General features: G+C 35.4%; 1 protein-coding gene across 2 annotated transcripts in view; it reads left to right on the top strand.

The window, feature by feature from the left end:
* The window catches only part of SMC1B (structural maintenance of chromosomes 1B), a 55,120-nt gene that overhangs the window by 19,708 nt on the left and 20,781 nt on the right, over nt 1-14,631 (top strand). For both annotated transcript variants that reach the window (XM_054582591.1, XM_054582589.1), the window contains exons 11-15: nt 534-713; nt 3,438-3,584; nt 10,539-10,676; nt 10,967-11,083; nt 12,669-12,775. In XM_054582591.1, the coding sequence (XP_054438566.1) occupies nt 534-713; nt 3,438-3,584; nt 10,539-10,676; nt 10,967-11,083; nt 12,669-12,775 (689 nt within the window). The remainder of the gene's footprint in view (nt 1-533; nt 714-3,437; nt 3,585-10,538; nt 10,677-10,966; nt 11,084-12,668; nt 12,776-14,631) is intronic.

Genomic DNA, 14,631 nt, shown 5'->3' with positions numbered 1-14,631 from the left:
TTTTTGGGTCCCCCCTCATATAGGGTGTTTGCTTTTACAAAGAGATCATACTTTCCGTTTTATTAGCAATACATTGCTGATGCTTTCTTGATGTATTTATAGCTCTAACTTAAAAGTCATGTCAAAGAAGATGTGAAGACTTTCCTAATCATTTAAGCCTAAAATGATTTTTTGAGTTTCACAATGCTGTGCCACTTTTTTGACACATGAAAATGGGTATTATCTCTAGATTTTACAATTTTGAGAGCATGGAGCACTTCTCACGCATTGCTTTGACCCAGATAGTTAGTGACAGAGTTGAATCTGGAAATTTTATCTTCTGGCTTTGATGAAATGTATTTTTAAAAAATAGTACACAAGCTAATGGTGGGATATAGTTCATCAGGTTATTGTCAAACCTTTATTGTATATAAGTGTACACTATTAATTAACCTCTTACTGTCACATTTATGTATGTTTTTTGAGAAATAATGTACTATTTGGATTTTCATTTTAGTGTATCTAATATATTAAGTATTTTTTAAACCTTTTAGGTAAAGCCAATTAATGAGAGGTTACGGGAGATTAAAGGCTGTAAAATGGTGATTGATGTCATAAAGACCCAGTTTCCTCAGCTGAAGAAAGTAATCCAGTTTGTGTGTGGCAATGGCCTTGTCTGTGAGACTGTGGAGGAAGCAAGGCATGTCGCATTTGACGGGCCAGAAAGACGGAAGGTAAGACGCTGAGATCATATTTTTGGATAATCTGAAGCAATATTTATAAGTCTAACATAGAATACATACAGATATTTGTACAAGCTTTTATATGACTCTTTTTAATATGGAAAACTAACAGAGCCAAAGATGGCTATGGCTTCAGTACTTTGTATAATGTTCAGCTGGGTTTTTAAAAAATTAACTTCTGTAGCATTTTCCAATATCATACATTATATTTTGAAAATTAGATTTATTGTAATAATACCTTCAAAGCAGTTAATTTATGTTTTTTACTTACATGCAATAAATGTTCTTGCTGAATCTCAATATGTCCTGCATTTAAATATATAGCATGTATGTTTTCTGAATATCAGGAAAGATTTTAGGTGCTTATTTTACATTCTGGGTTAATTCTTCCATAGCTTCATGGAGATACTCCTTCTCCTTTTATACATTCATGATTTTAACACATTTGAAGTTATAGAAATGACATATTTGAAAATGAGGTTACTGAATACTAATCTCTTAAAATTGTTTGGTTTTAAAAATAAATATGTTTTAGTCTCAATTGAATAGAGTTTGTATTGAGTTAAGCAGTGTTTAATTTCTCACATTATCTGACTTAGTTTTTTTTGTTTAAACTATATCTGTAATGAAATTTACATTGTGCCTAGGGTATAAGCCATGACATAAGACCAGTGATGCTACTTAATAATCTCTTAAACCTCTAATTTTTATTCTTTAATTTAAAATTGGGGAAATAAAAGTGCCTATTTCATAGAGTTGTAAGGGTTAAATTAAATAACATTCAGAATACTTATAGTGCCTCCCAAATAACTCTCAAAAAGTGGTAGTTAGTTTTTTATTTACTAGTGATTTAAAATATTTGATCTGGAATGTACAGAACTACAAAGTAAAACAAACAGGCTATTAGTATGAAAAATGTTAATTTTTAGTTTTAAATTTATTGACTGTCTAACATAATTAACTTCTCACATATTTTAATACTTCATCAGAAATAGCCTTAATGAGAATGTGATCACAGTCCTGGTAATCACAGGCATTGATTCCTACACATTGACTTTAAACAGGTGTAATAAGTGAGCTACCAAGATATCTTATTTGCTGCCTGTTTTTAAATTTATTTATGTATATTTGTAAAACTGATTTTTGAAGATTTGTGAGATCATTTTAAAGAAGTCACATAAAGATAAGACTGTTTAATCCTTTCATTCAACAAATATTAATGGTTTATATCTGTTCATAGTAAGATGTCTTACCCCCTTAGGATATATCTTGTTCTTATCATTATTTCAAAATTTTAATCAGCTTTGTCAATTGTGTCTTCAGTATATTACAGGAACTTTATCTTCTCCTATTATTGTTATGCCACTTCAGGAGTTTTCTCTGCTTTAGGATGCATAAAACCATTGAATAGATGTCACATTTCACAGATATCTGTCCTTAGTTTGTGCTTTTGGTTTTTCATGGACTTCATATCTTTTCCTAGACTTGATATCATGTTTTAGAATTTTCTTTATTTAAATACTGCAACTTGCATCACAAACCGCTATTTTGGTCAGTTTAGGCCTGGGGAGCAAACTCATTGCCAAGCTAACACCTGGGAGGGCGGGGAGCCCTCAAGGACTTGCAGAAAAAGCCTGTCTCCCTGGAAGAGAAATACAATTATCAATGATCTTAGAACCTCAGCGTAAGAGTCTGGGTTAACTCTGGAGCAGCCAGACAGACCCTGGAATGCTCACTTCTGTAATTATAAGGGAGAAATAAACCAAGTTTTCTGTTAAGTGTAACTAATTTAATTCTGACAAGATACAATGCAAGCCTTCACCTCCTCAGGAAGCCTGCCGTGGCTCTCCGGGCTGTGCTGGAACCTGCCAGTTTTATAATTTCCTGAATATGCTTCTATCTGCTCGTCACTTAATACTGTGATGATGTGTTTATATGTCTCTTTTTCCTAGTAGCATAACTCCCTGAGGGTCAATGCCATATTTCACTCTTTGTCACTCCAGCCCCTGGTGTGGAATGTCTGAATCATGGTGGTCATGCAGGGAATGTTGGTCTAAATGAAGGAATCAGCAAGACCCCTGTTGGTTGGCTTTTTAAAAAATCAGCTCATGTTACATGGTTTTAGTTCTCCACCCGACGTTTCCTTCTGCTGTGACTAGAAACTGTTGCAAAACATTGAGAATTGCTTTTATTTATTCCATAAAGCATATGTTTACTTAGAACTATAACTTCAAGCTATTTTATACCTTTGACTCCATTTAAATTTTTGTTCTTGGTCCCAGTTCATCTCCATCTTGGAGAAGGTGATATTTTGGGTATCTTAAAGTTGCTAAGCCGATTTTCATAATGTATCATAGACATGTGATGTTAAATTCTTTGAAGTATAGGATTATATAATGCAAATTATTTTATATTACATACAAATGTTCTTGGTTTTTTCTCCTCTATATTGAATATGTGTAGAACTAATACACAACTTATTTTCAGCCTTTTTAATTTCTAATTAGTTGCCTAGAGTTACTTTGGGCCTTAGCAAAACAGGATATTACTATGTTTGTGGCTTATTGATTCTTATCTTTTCACATGATAGATTTTACTAAATATTATGTGGTTTTTCTCACCTACAAATTCTCAGCTGTAAAAATTGCCTTATTATGTTCTATTTTATCTTCTTTATGTACATTTCTCCAAGGTAAAATATTTTTAATTTTATAGACAGTAGCTCTTGATGGAACATTATTTTTAAAATCTGGGGTGATCTCTGGAGGTTCAAGTGACTTAAAATACAAGGCTCGATGCTGGGATGAGAAAGAGTTAAAGAATTTAAGAGACAGAAGAACCCAATTAATGCAAGAATTAAAGGTAAATCCATGTTCTAAAAATTGAAGAATAATTGTGTTTTTTTAAATTAATTTATTTGGTAAAAACTTTGGTAAGTTTTTTAAAAAAATAATGCAAAGTGAAATAAAGTAAAAAATAAAACTACTTTATCCATGCTATATCTCAGCAGTATGTACTAAATACAGTTTGATGCATAACCTTTGCAAGTTTTCCCTGTACATGCAACTACATGTATTATTTTTCCTATTTGTTTTATAAAAGACTTTTGATATAGTATTTGCAACAAGGTTTTTCATTGATATCATAATATGGACATATTTCCATATTAGCATATAGAAAACCACTTTATTTGTAATGAATCTTGCCTGGTATTTTGTTGCATAGATTTTCTTTATTTAACTAATCTTCAGTCATTTTGTCACTTCAGTTTTTGCTATTACAAATGATGCAACATTAAACATTCTTTAGAAAGGGAAAATAACCTTGTAGTTTAGAATATAAATTTGATAGCAACACTGCCTGAGTTTGAATGCTGATTCTGCCACTTACCAGCAGTATAACCTTGGGCAAGGTACGTAACCACTTTCTACCTTAGGGTCGCATTTGTGAAATGGGAATACTAAGAGTACCTTCCTTTTAGGATTACTTTAATAACAAAATCAGATAATCCAAATAAATACCTAAAAGGATGCCTGACATATATAAGCACTCTATGAATGTTTGTTGTTATTATAGATTTATTTGTATAAATAAGGTGAATTCCTATATATAGAATTTCTGGGGCTAAGGACATAATGTATTTAAAATGTTGATAGATATTACTAAATTCCCATCAAAATAAAACCTGTAGTAGAGTGTCTATGTGCCTAGATTGCAACACTAAACATTAGTGAATATTTTAATCTTTGCCAATCTGATTGGTAAAAAAAATTGTAGTTCAGTTGTTTGAATGTACATTTCTTATAATTAAGGATGAGCATTTGTTCATATACTTATTTTTTTATGTAATATTTTCTTCTGTGAACTGCTTATTTATACCCTGTGCACACTTTTCTATTAGGTTGTTATTTTATTACCTACTTTAAGAATTATTTATGTAAGTAAATTAGTCCTTAGTCATATGTTATAAGTATATTGTTTGTTTTGTCAGCTTTATTGGGTTATAACTTAGATATAACAGTCACCAGTTTTAAGTGTATGATTCAGTAAGTTTTGACAATTTTATGTAGTCGTGTAACCACTACCACAGTCATGATATATAGAACATTTCTATCACTGCCCCAAATTTTCTTCTGTAGTCAGTCTCCTCCCCCGGGCCCTCTGCATCCCAGCAACCCAATGTGCTTTCTATCCTTATGGTTCTTTCTCTTCTAGAATTTCATGTAAGTAGACTTGTACATTGAGTAGTCTTTTATGTCATACTTTGTATTCCTTTAGCCTAATGCTGTTGAGATTCGTGTTGTTGTGTGCATCAGAAGTTTATTCCCAAAAAAAGTTTATTCCTTGTTATTGTTCAGGATTGTTTGACGTTTGAATTTTTTGTCTTGCATATGTTTTTAATCTTTATGTAAACAAATTTATTAATCTTTTATAAATTCTGTATTTTAATGTCATTCTCAGAAAGACCTTATTCTTTCTGAATATCACAAAAGAAATTTAGTAATATTTCCTTTTTGTGCTTTTGTATATTTAACATTTATATTTGTTCATTTATCTGGAATTTATGTTGATGAGTGGGGACTGAGCTTTATTTTCTCCAGCTACCTTGCCATTTTATCAATTGTCTTTCATTGAATATGGTAACCCCTCTTGAAATGTCAACTTCAATAGATTCTGTACATCAGTAGAATGCTTTTAAATTATTCATTTTCCCTATTTAGTTTTATCCTTTTAGGTATACAAATGACCAGTTTTTGGTTCAAGGAAATGTTCTCTCAAGGTCACTCAACTAATTTTAATCTTTTCCTGTTAGCTTAAGACCACATTTTATGTTTTAGTGTAAGGTATAGAAATATTCAACTTTAAAAGATTTTAAAGATCTTACAAATTTAGGCCAAGGCACAGAGAAAGTTCAAGGGAAGTTCTAGGGAAGTGGCAACTTGAAGCTTATTTCCTACCCATGTCCACCCTGAGTTTCCACCCGTGTGTCTCACTTGAACCTGGGAGACAGCTGGGTGTGAGTGACGGCTTGGGTGCTGGGGGATATCGTCAGGAAAAGCAGATTCAGGGCTTCTTCTCTTTTGATCTTTGAAAAGTGCTGGGGGAGGAATCTGGACATATGGGGCATCCTGGGGGTAAGTTAGATATTTGTCCCATGTGATGAGGAGGCCTGGTTTTCTTGAACCCCATGAAGCTAAATAATAGATCCTGGCTTCGATTCCTGAGTTTGGGAAAGTCCAGGGAGACGAGAGAGACATCCTTCCTCCGTCTCAGAGGGGGACACTGACAGTCTCCTGCTGTAATTGCTGGCCCTTGGGTGTACGGAGTCGTGGGACAGCCGCCATTTAGGGCACTTTAATACCGGGCCCGGTCTTAAGTGGGTAAAGCAACACATAAATGCATCTGAGGTGTTCCAGGAGCTAGGCAACACCTTGAACAAAAAAGTAAAGGAGCATTAAGGAGATTCAATATGGAGTTAATCCTCTCTTTTCCCTGCAGAAAAGACTTTGGAACTAAAACATATTTCTTTACTATAGAACATTGTAGATTAATTGAAGGGTAGTATTGCCATTGTTGAGAACCAAATTAGTATCCTGGAAGGCCAAAGTGGAAGAAGCATCTCAAAAACAAAAATACAACAGTAAAGAAATCACAAGAAAAATAGGGACTTAGTAGATAGACTTAGGAGAGTTGACATGAGAATAAGTGTCCACAGGGAGGCAAAGAAGCACAGAAGAGAGAAAGCAAATGAAAAAGAGAATGTCTCCAGTAGAAGCTTTCACCTTAATGTATCAGTTGAAAGGTTTCACACAGTTTCATGCAGGTTTGATGAGAAAAAGCATGCAATAACAGATCTTGTAAATCCCGGACACCGAGGTTATAGAAGCGATATTAAATACTCCCCCTTTTAGGAAATTTAAAAAACAAAACATGCCCTAGCCGGATGGCACAGTTGGTTGGACCATCATTCCTTGCACCAAAAAAGGTTGCAGGTTCGATTCCCAGTCAGGGCACACAGCTAGGTTGCAGGTTTGGGAGGCAACAAATCTATGTTTCTCTTTCTCTCTTTCTCCCTGCCCTTTCCCCTTCCCTTTCTCCCTCCCCCTCTCCCTGCTCTCTAAAATCAATAAATATATCCTCGGATAAGGATTTCCTTTTTTTTTTAAATAAAAGGGGAGACCCCGCATGCTCACCCCCATGGAGCATTGGAGGCTGGGGGGTTGAGGAACACCCTCTGCTCCACCACACTTGCCTCGTCAGGACCTCTTTGCTTGATGGTGCCTATTCCCGGAATATTCTCCCTTCAGTTGAGTGATGTAGAAGGTGATGGTGCGACTGTTTTCCCAGACCTGGGGGCTGTGATTTTGCCCAGAAGCTACCTCCAAGATTGCAGCCTAGGTAAACACGGCTCACCTCCTTACACAACCACATCAAAATTACAACTAAGCTATAGAACAACCATCACTCAGAACCAGCATAAACTGAGATGAATGAACGTCCTGCAACTATGGAATTAAGAAACTACACTGAAACTGGTAGAGGGGGCTGGGACACAGAACAGGCTTGGCCCACACTCCTGTGTAGCAGATAAAAAAGGGGAGGGATATGGCAGGAATGAGGGGTCCCAGCCCAGAGTTACAATGCCAGGAAGTTAAGTCACTGTGGCTCTGGCTGTAAAAACCAGTGGAGATTGAGTTGGTGGAAAAAACTGCTGGCTTCTCAGGAAGTTCCTAGTAAAGGGCCCGCACATGGACATACGGAGTCTCCCTCCCGTTGAGCTCCAGCACCAGGGCAGCAACTTGATAGGCACCAGTGGAAAATGAGGAACTGAAGTGTCTGGCATCAGGGCAAGAGCTGGGGAACAGTTTTCCCCAAGACAGAACTGGTGGCAGATGCCATTGCCCTGCTTCTAAGCCTTCTCAAAGAGCTACAGAACATAGCAGACACTCTATCTAGACTCCATCAACCTGGCTTACAACAATTGCCCCACCCTAGTGATTCCCTGAGACTCCTCCCCACCCAAGTGGTTAACAGTGGCTTTTCCATATGAATGACTTGTCTTGGCACATTGTTCTGCTCTCCTAAATCTTTTCAAACAAGCAGCAGCTGGCCTCAGTGAGCCCCCTTACCTTGCTAAGTGGCCCCAGGCCCAGCATTAGCAGCAGCTACCTTTGGTTCACAGCCTGGCCTTGCTAGGACACTTCCAAGCCCAGCACTAGAAGCTGCCAGCTGCAGATCCTTTATAGCTTATGCCAAGTGGCCCTAGGCAGAACGCAAGTGGGCACTGAAGCCCTGCTGAAGTAAGACTTGCTGTGGAGCGGGCCCCTGCACAGGTGATCCATCATGGAGAATGGAGGTTGGTGTTCAGCGGTCGCAGCCAGTACTTGTAGCTGACTGGCCTGGTTAAATCCCTCCCATTGACTTGCTAAGAGCAATCAAGGCTCAACTACAGGAGCAGGGTGTACTCAGCCCACATGGAGGGTGCACCCTCAGTAACCAGCTTAGGTAGTAGGGGAGGCTGTGCCACTGGACCCTACAGGACACCTACAACATTAGGCCACACTACCAAGACACTGAGTCAAAGCAGCTCTACCTAATAACATACAAACACAGGGAGGCTGCCAAAGTGAAGAGACAGCATGGTCCAAATGAAAGAATGGGTCAAAACTCCAGAAAATGAGCTAAATGAAACGGAGATGAGCACTCTATCAGATGAAGAGTTCAAAACACTGGTTATAAGGATGCTCAAGGAATTCAGTGAGAGCCTCAACAGCATAAAAAAGATCTAGTCAGAAATGAAGAGTACATTAATTGAAATAAAGAACAATTTATAGGGAAATAACAGTAAAGTGGATGAAGCTGAGATTCAAGTCAATGATATGGAACCCAAGGAAGCAAAAACCAACCAATCAGAACAAGAAAAAAGAATCCGAAAATGAGGATTGTGTAAGAAGCCTCTGGGACAGCTTCCAAGTGAACCAGCATTTGCATTATAGGGGATCCAGAAGGAGAATAAGAAGAGCAAAAAATTGTAAATCTATTTGAAAAAATCATGAAAGAAAGCTTCCTTAATTTGGTGAAGGAAATAGACATGCAAGTCTAAGAAGCACAGAGTTCCAAACAAGATGGATGCAAAGAGGCCCACTCCAAGACACATCATAATCAAAATGCGAGAGGTTAAAGATAGAGAATTAAAAGCAGCAAGAAAAAAGCAGATAGTTACCTATAAGGAAATTCCCATAAGACTGTCAGCTGATTTCTCAAAAGAAACTTTGCAGGTTAGGAGGGATTGGCCAAAAATATTCAAAGTCATGAAAAGCAGGGACCTACAGTCAAGACTGCTCTACCCAGCAAAGATACCATTTAGAATCAGAGGGCATATAAAGAGCTTCCCAGACGAGACAAACTAAAGGAGTTCATCATCACCAAACCATTATTGTATGAAATGTTAAAGGGACTTAAAAATAAGATCAAAACTATGAACAATAAAATGGCAAAAAATACATATTATCAACACTTGAATCTAAAAAGATGAGAGTATGGGGGAATGGGTGAAGAGGTGAGGGGGTTAAGAAGTACAAATAGCTACATAGTAACAGAATAGCCATGGGGATGTAAAGTACAGTATAGGACATGGAGTACCCAAAGAATTTAACGCATGATCCAGGGACATGAACAATGGTGTGGGAATTGCCTGAGGGAGTGGGCGGTGCTGGGTAGAATGGGACAATGGGAAAAATTGGGACAACTGTAATAGCATAATCAGTAAAATATTCTTAAAACAGAAAAGACACTATGGAGACACATCTGGGCAAAAGATAGAATTAGGAAGTGCAGAAAAAGAAGAAATTCATATGGCTAGTAAACATGAAAAATGCTCAAAATAAAATATAGTACTCAGGGAAGTACTAATTAAGATAACTTCATACCTAACAATAAGACTTGGAAAAAATTATATGCTCATGAAGATGTAAAGAAACATGAGCTCATACACTATAGAAATGTGAATTGTTATAGCCTTGGGGAAAACAATCCGCCCCAGCTACTAAAAACATGAATACCTTTGACCCATCCATCTCACCCTGGAGGATCTATTGCATGGAAATAACATCAGTACTTAAGGGGATACATTCAACTATGTTGTAGCAGCATTGTTTGTGGTGGCAAAAACCTGGAAACAAAGTAAATGCCCATCATTTAGGGAATACTGGAATAATTTTGGTACAGTCTCACTTGGATAATATGCAGCTACTAAAGAATAAATTCAGAGCTTTGTCAGTTGATTTTTGTAACTGAAGAAGAGAAGCAAAAGGCAGAAAAGCTTTATGTTTGGTATGATTCTAAATTTGCAAAACAAGACAAAAAATATATATAGGTGGATATGTATACACATGTATTCATGTAAAGACTTGGAGTAAAAACACAGAAGAACATACGCCAGGGAGTTAATTTGGTTGAGTAAGAGTGGGTGAAGGGAAAAGGGAGTGGGCAAGGCAAACAGAAAGGCAACGGGACATTAATAGCCAGGCACCATGTGTCACGGCCCCATTTCTGTGAGTTGATTGGAACACGCACTCCCCATGCCTCCATTTTCATGCCTTTCCTCTTCGGAAGTGTGTTGGTTTTTTGAGGATGTTGTATGGCACCTTGGTTACTCCAGATGGCTTTATGTCCTTAATTGTCCAGAAGGGAAAATGGAGTGTGGATGTGGCTGTAAGTAAAAAGTCAGTGAATTGTGGCTTATGAAAGCACTTTGAAAAGTGAGTGTGATTTTCTGTTGTAAAATGTTCTCGTTATATTTCTCGTTTTCTTTAGGATTTAATGAAGATGCTTCGCAAAGAAGCAGATTTGAAACAAATACAGACTCTAGTACAAGGAACTCATATACGGCTCAAATACTCACAAAGTGAACTAGAGATAATTAAAAAGAAGCACCTTGCTGCTTCTTCCCGGGTAATGTCTTACATAAAACTTTATGGAAATTAGAACCAGGACATAGAATTTCAGGAGTTACATTTATATAGCACCATGTAATTTTTGCACTTTGCTCCGTGACTGAGATTATATTTTAGTCCTTTAGTTACTTTATTTTTATGGTTGTTAACCTTATTATACAATTGTACCTGAATTTACCTTAACTCATGGATTCCCTTTTTATGCTAAAAGATATTTATGTTTTTGGCTTCACTATATAAAGCTAAAATAACTATGTTAAAAAAGAATTTTTTCTCTTTTGTAATTAGGAACAATCTCAGCTACAAAGTGAACTACTGAATATTGACTCTCAGTGTTCTATGTTGAATGAAGCAATCAAAGAACGGCAACAAAGAATTGAAGAATTCCAAGAACAGATAGATAAGGTCATAATGATATATTTATTAATGATATAAGTGGCATGTAGAATATAGTTCTAAACCAGCCACCAGATTTAGGACTTCTTGAATATGTGCTAAGTTTTAATGGTTTGCCAAATTAACTTTTTTGTGTCTTTTTGAGAACCACTGTTGGCCCACCTCAGGAGGCAATGAACCGTGAATAGCTGCTCTCCTCTGCTCTCCAGCCTGTCCTTGCTCCTTGTAACAGTTACAGCCTCTACTTTCTCCCACTGCCCTTAACATCAGGAAAGAACTCTATCATTTGGGTTATCTTTTAAGATTAATTATTCACTCAGCAGTTATTTCAGGAGCATTCATTGTGTTTGCCAGGCACAGTGCTTGTCCCCGGGGAAGCAAAGATGGGGTCATCTAGCCTCAGCTTATATAAAGTGACAGGAACTTTCTGGTTCAATTCATTTCACTACTGTTTATCTTTAATCATTAGGAAGCTGTTTGTCATGCCGTCACTCAGTAATTACTTCTAGTTCTACATTTTATCACATGATTTGAAACCCCACTTTTGTAGCTCCTTAATTATCTCTTTTCCAGATTAAATAACCTTAATTCCTTAATCATTTACATTTATCATGGATTTAAGACCAGTTTTGGTAGCCATCCTCTGGCTGTTCTGTTCTTTGTCAATGTCCGGAACAAAGCATAATGTCAAAATACTGTCTGACCTGAACAGAGTACCATGGTATGCTACACATGGAACTATAACTTTCATGGTTTGGAATATCTACTTATGCAAATAATAGCTTACTATTAAATCAGTCATATCACATTTTAATTTAAATTCAACTAAAACCTGAAAGTTTCTAACAGACCCCGCTATTAAAATAGGTCTCTTTATCCTATAATTAAACAAATTCAGGGCTTTAAAAATATTGAGGTTAAATTTTATTTTTTTGGATTTGGATTGTTCTAGTTTTTCTAAATCTTTTTGAGTCTTAATCCTCTGCTGTAGTCCTTTTGGCCTTGTACAGCCTAAGAAACTATAGTATTACTTATATAAAGGATAATTTTGTTATTTAAAGTTTGTAAAGGTCTTAAAAATTTAATCATTGTATTTTTTTTCCCCATTACCATTTAACCCCCTTACACTCCCCTCCCCTCAGCAGTCACCACAGTGTGGTCCATGCCCGTGTGTCCTTCCTCCTTTTTGTCCAACCCCTCTACCTCCTAATGTCCCTGCCCCAGCTCTCGTCCTGCTCTACATCTATGAGTCTGTCCTACAGAAAATTTCATTTATGTAAAACAATGCATTTGGTGTGTCTGATGTAATTTAAATGTTTTCTATTTTAAACAGTTCATGGAGCCAAAACTCTTAGTAAAACTATTTTGCACGTTCTTATTTAATCTTTAGAATAAGAAATTTGAAAATAGATGGGCATAGTTTATAGAATTAAAGAACAGGAAAGCACTGGCTTCTCAGAGTACAATAATGCTTGGGATTAGATTTTTTACCTAATCCAGGAAAACCTTGGAGGAAAAAACTTAGATTTAAGCATTGCCCATACACTTTCTTAAAATTAATTATTAAATCAATTATTTTGAAATCATTTAAAAGGTTGAAGATGATATTTTCCAACACTTCTGTGAAGAAATTGGTGTGGAAAATATTCGTGAATTTGAGAAAAAACATGTTAAACAGCAACAAGAAATTGATCAAAAAAGGTATTTTTATTTTAAAATGTTGGTAAGCGATTTATATATACATAAATGTAAGTGTTATTTCATAATTTAAGAAAATTATGCCTGAGGTAGTCTTCATTTCAGTTTATCACAAAATAGCTAGTAAACACTCATAGTCTTATAAAGAGTTCTTTTATTTTTTTAAAGAAAATACAAATATACAAAATAAGAGAATGAGGACATAATTACGCAGTGGATATTAAAAGAATAATTAGACACTATTTACTTCTCTGTAAATATGTATATAGATAGGTAAAATTGATAATTTTCAAAAAATAACATATTACTAAGATAGAAAAATCTAAGGAGGCCAGTTACCATAGGAAAAGAAAGTAAAAAAGCTTCTACCCACTCCTATCCCCAAATTCACCAGGACATACGGTTTCACAGAGAAATCAATCTTCCCAGTAAACTTGAAAGGTGCAGGAAACTTTGATGTTTAATATTTCAGAAAACCTTCAATATTTAAATTGTTTCATAGTGTAGAAGAAGGAGAAATATATATTTTTATGAAATGAACAAAATATCGATGCCAAAATCCAAAAAGGTACATGTACATACAGTAAGAAACTATAAAGCAGTCTCATCTATAAATAACCAAATAAAATAAAATTAAATAGAAACACATTGCAACAACATCAGCAAAACAATATACCATTATCTAGTGATCTTCATACCAGAAATAAAAGAATGGCTCAGGATCAGGAATTATTGCTGTAATTTGCCATATTTATAGTCAGTGGAGAAGGATCACATGATCAATTCTATAGATGATAGAAAAGGCACTTGACAAAGTTTGCCATCAATTTTGATTAAAAAAATTCTTAAAATATGAGTAGATACCTGCAATATGAGAAAATACATCTTATCCTAAATCAGCATTGAATTTTAATGTATTGACATTAGAAATGTTCCTAGTCAAGTCAGTCAGAAGCATATCAATGTTACCACAGTTGTCTAGTGTTCTTCTGGAGAGACTAGTCAATAGAGTTAGACAGGAAATATAAATAAGATATAAATATTTCAAAGGGAAAAGGTAAATTTTTCAGTCCTTACAGGCTATATAATGGATGTCTAGAAATTCCTAGAGTACAAATGAAAACCATTAGAAACAAAAAAAGAAAATTCAGTAATATACCTGAATACAAATATTAATGTGAATTTTATTAAAAATTAATATAGAAATTAATTTAAAATTTATAGGCTTTCTATATACAAACTACCAGGGAGACAATATATTGGGAAGAAAATATTCCAATTACATTAGCTGGGGAAAAGGTAAAATACTTAGTTCTTAGAATAAATTTACTAAATGTGAAAGCAATATATAAAGAAACCTTTAATCAAAATTGAGAGACATAAACAGAATCATGAATAAAAAGGACAGGCATATTAGTTCTTTCATAAGAAGACTCAATGTTATAAAGAAGTTGGTTCTCCCTAATTTAATCTATAACTGAAATATTATCTCAATATATGTATGGACAAGATTTGTTTTTAGCTAGATAAACTGATTCTAGAGTTCACATTCAGAGCTAGCCAAGAAAAATCTGAAATTGGTAATGATAAAGGACTCTAACTGCTAGATTTAAACATAGTATAAAGCTACGTAACTAAAATCCTGAGATACTGACTCACAAATAGAGTCCAGATATACACTTATTCAGATTTATAAGGGAAATTTGATTTAAGAGAAAGGTGGCATTTTATATCAGTGGAGAAGATATACATTCTTCAATAAAGCATGTTGGGATAACTGTGTTAGTTAGCAACTAGAAAAAATGTACTTGGACCTCTGTCTCATTCCTTAGATTCAGATTAATTTCAGCTGAATGAAA

Source organism: Pteronotus mesoamericanus, unplaced genomic scaffold, assembly GCF_021234165.1.
Source record: "Pteronotus mesoamericanus isolate MK-2021 breed Mesoamerican mustached bat unplaced genomic scaffold, CSHL_Meso_final contig_702, whole genome shotgun sequence".
NCBI classification, from domain to species: domain Eukaryota; kingdom Metazoa; phylum Chordata; class Mammalia; order Chiroptera; family Mormoopidae; genus Pteronotus; species Pteronotus mesoamericanus.
Note: the sequence above shows the minus strand (reverse complement) of the source record. Positions and strands in the feature narration are given on the sequence as shown.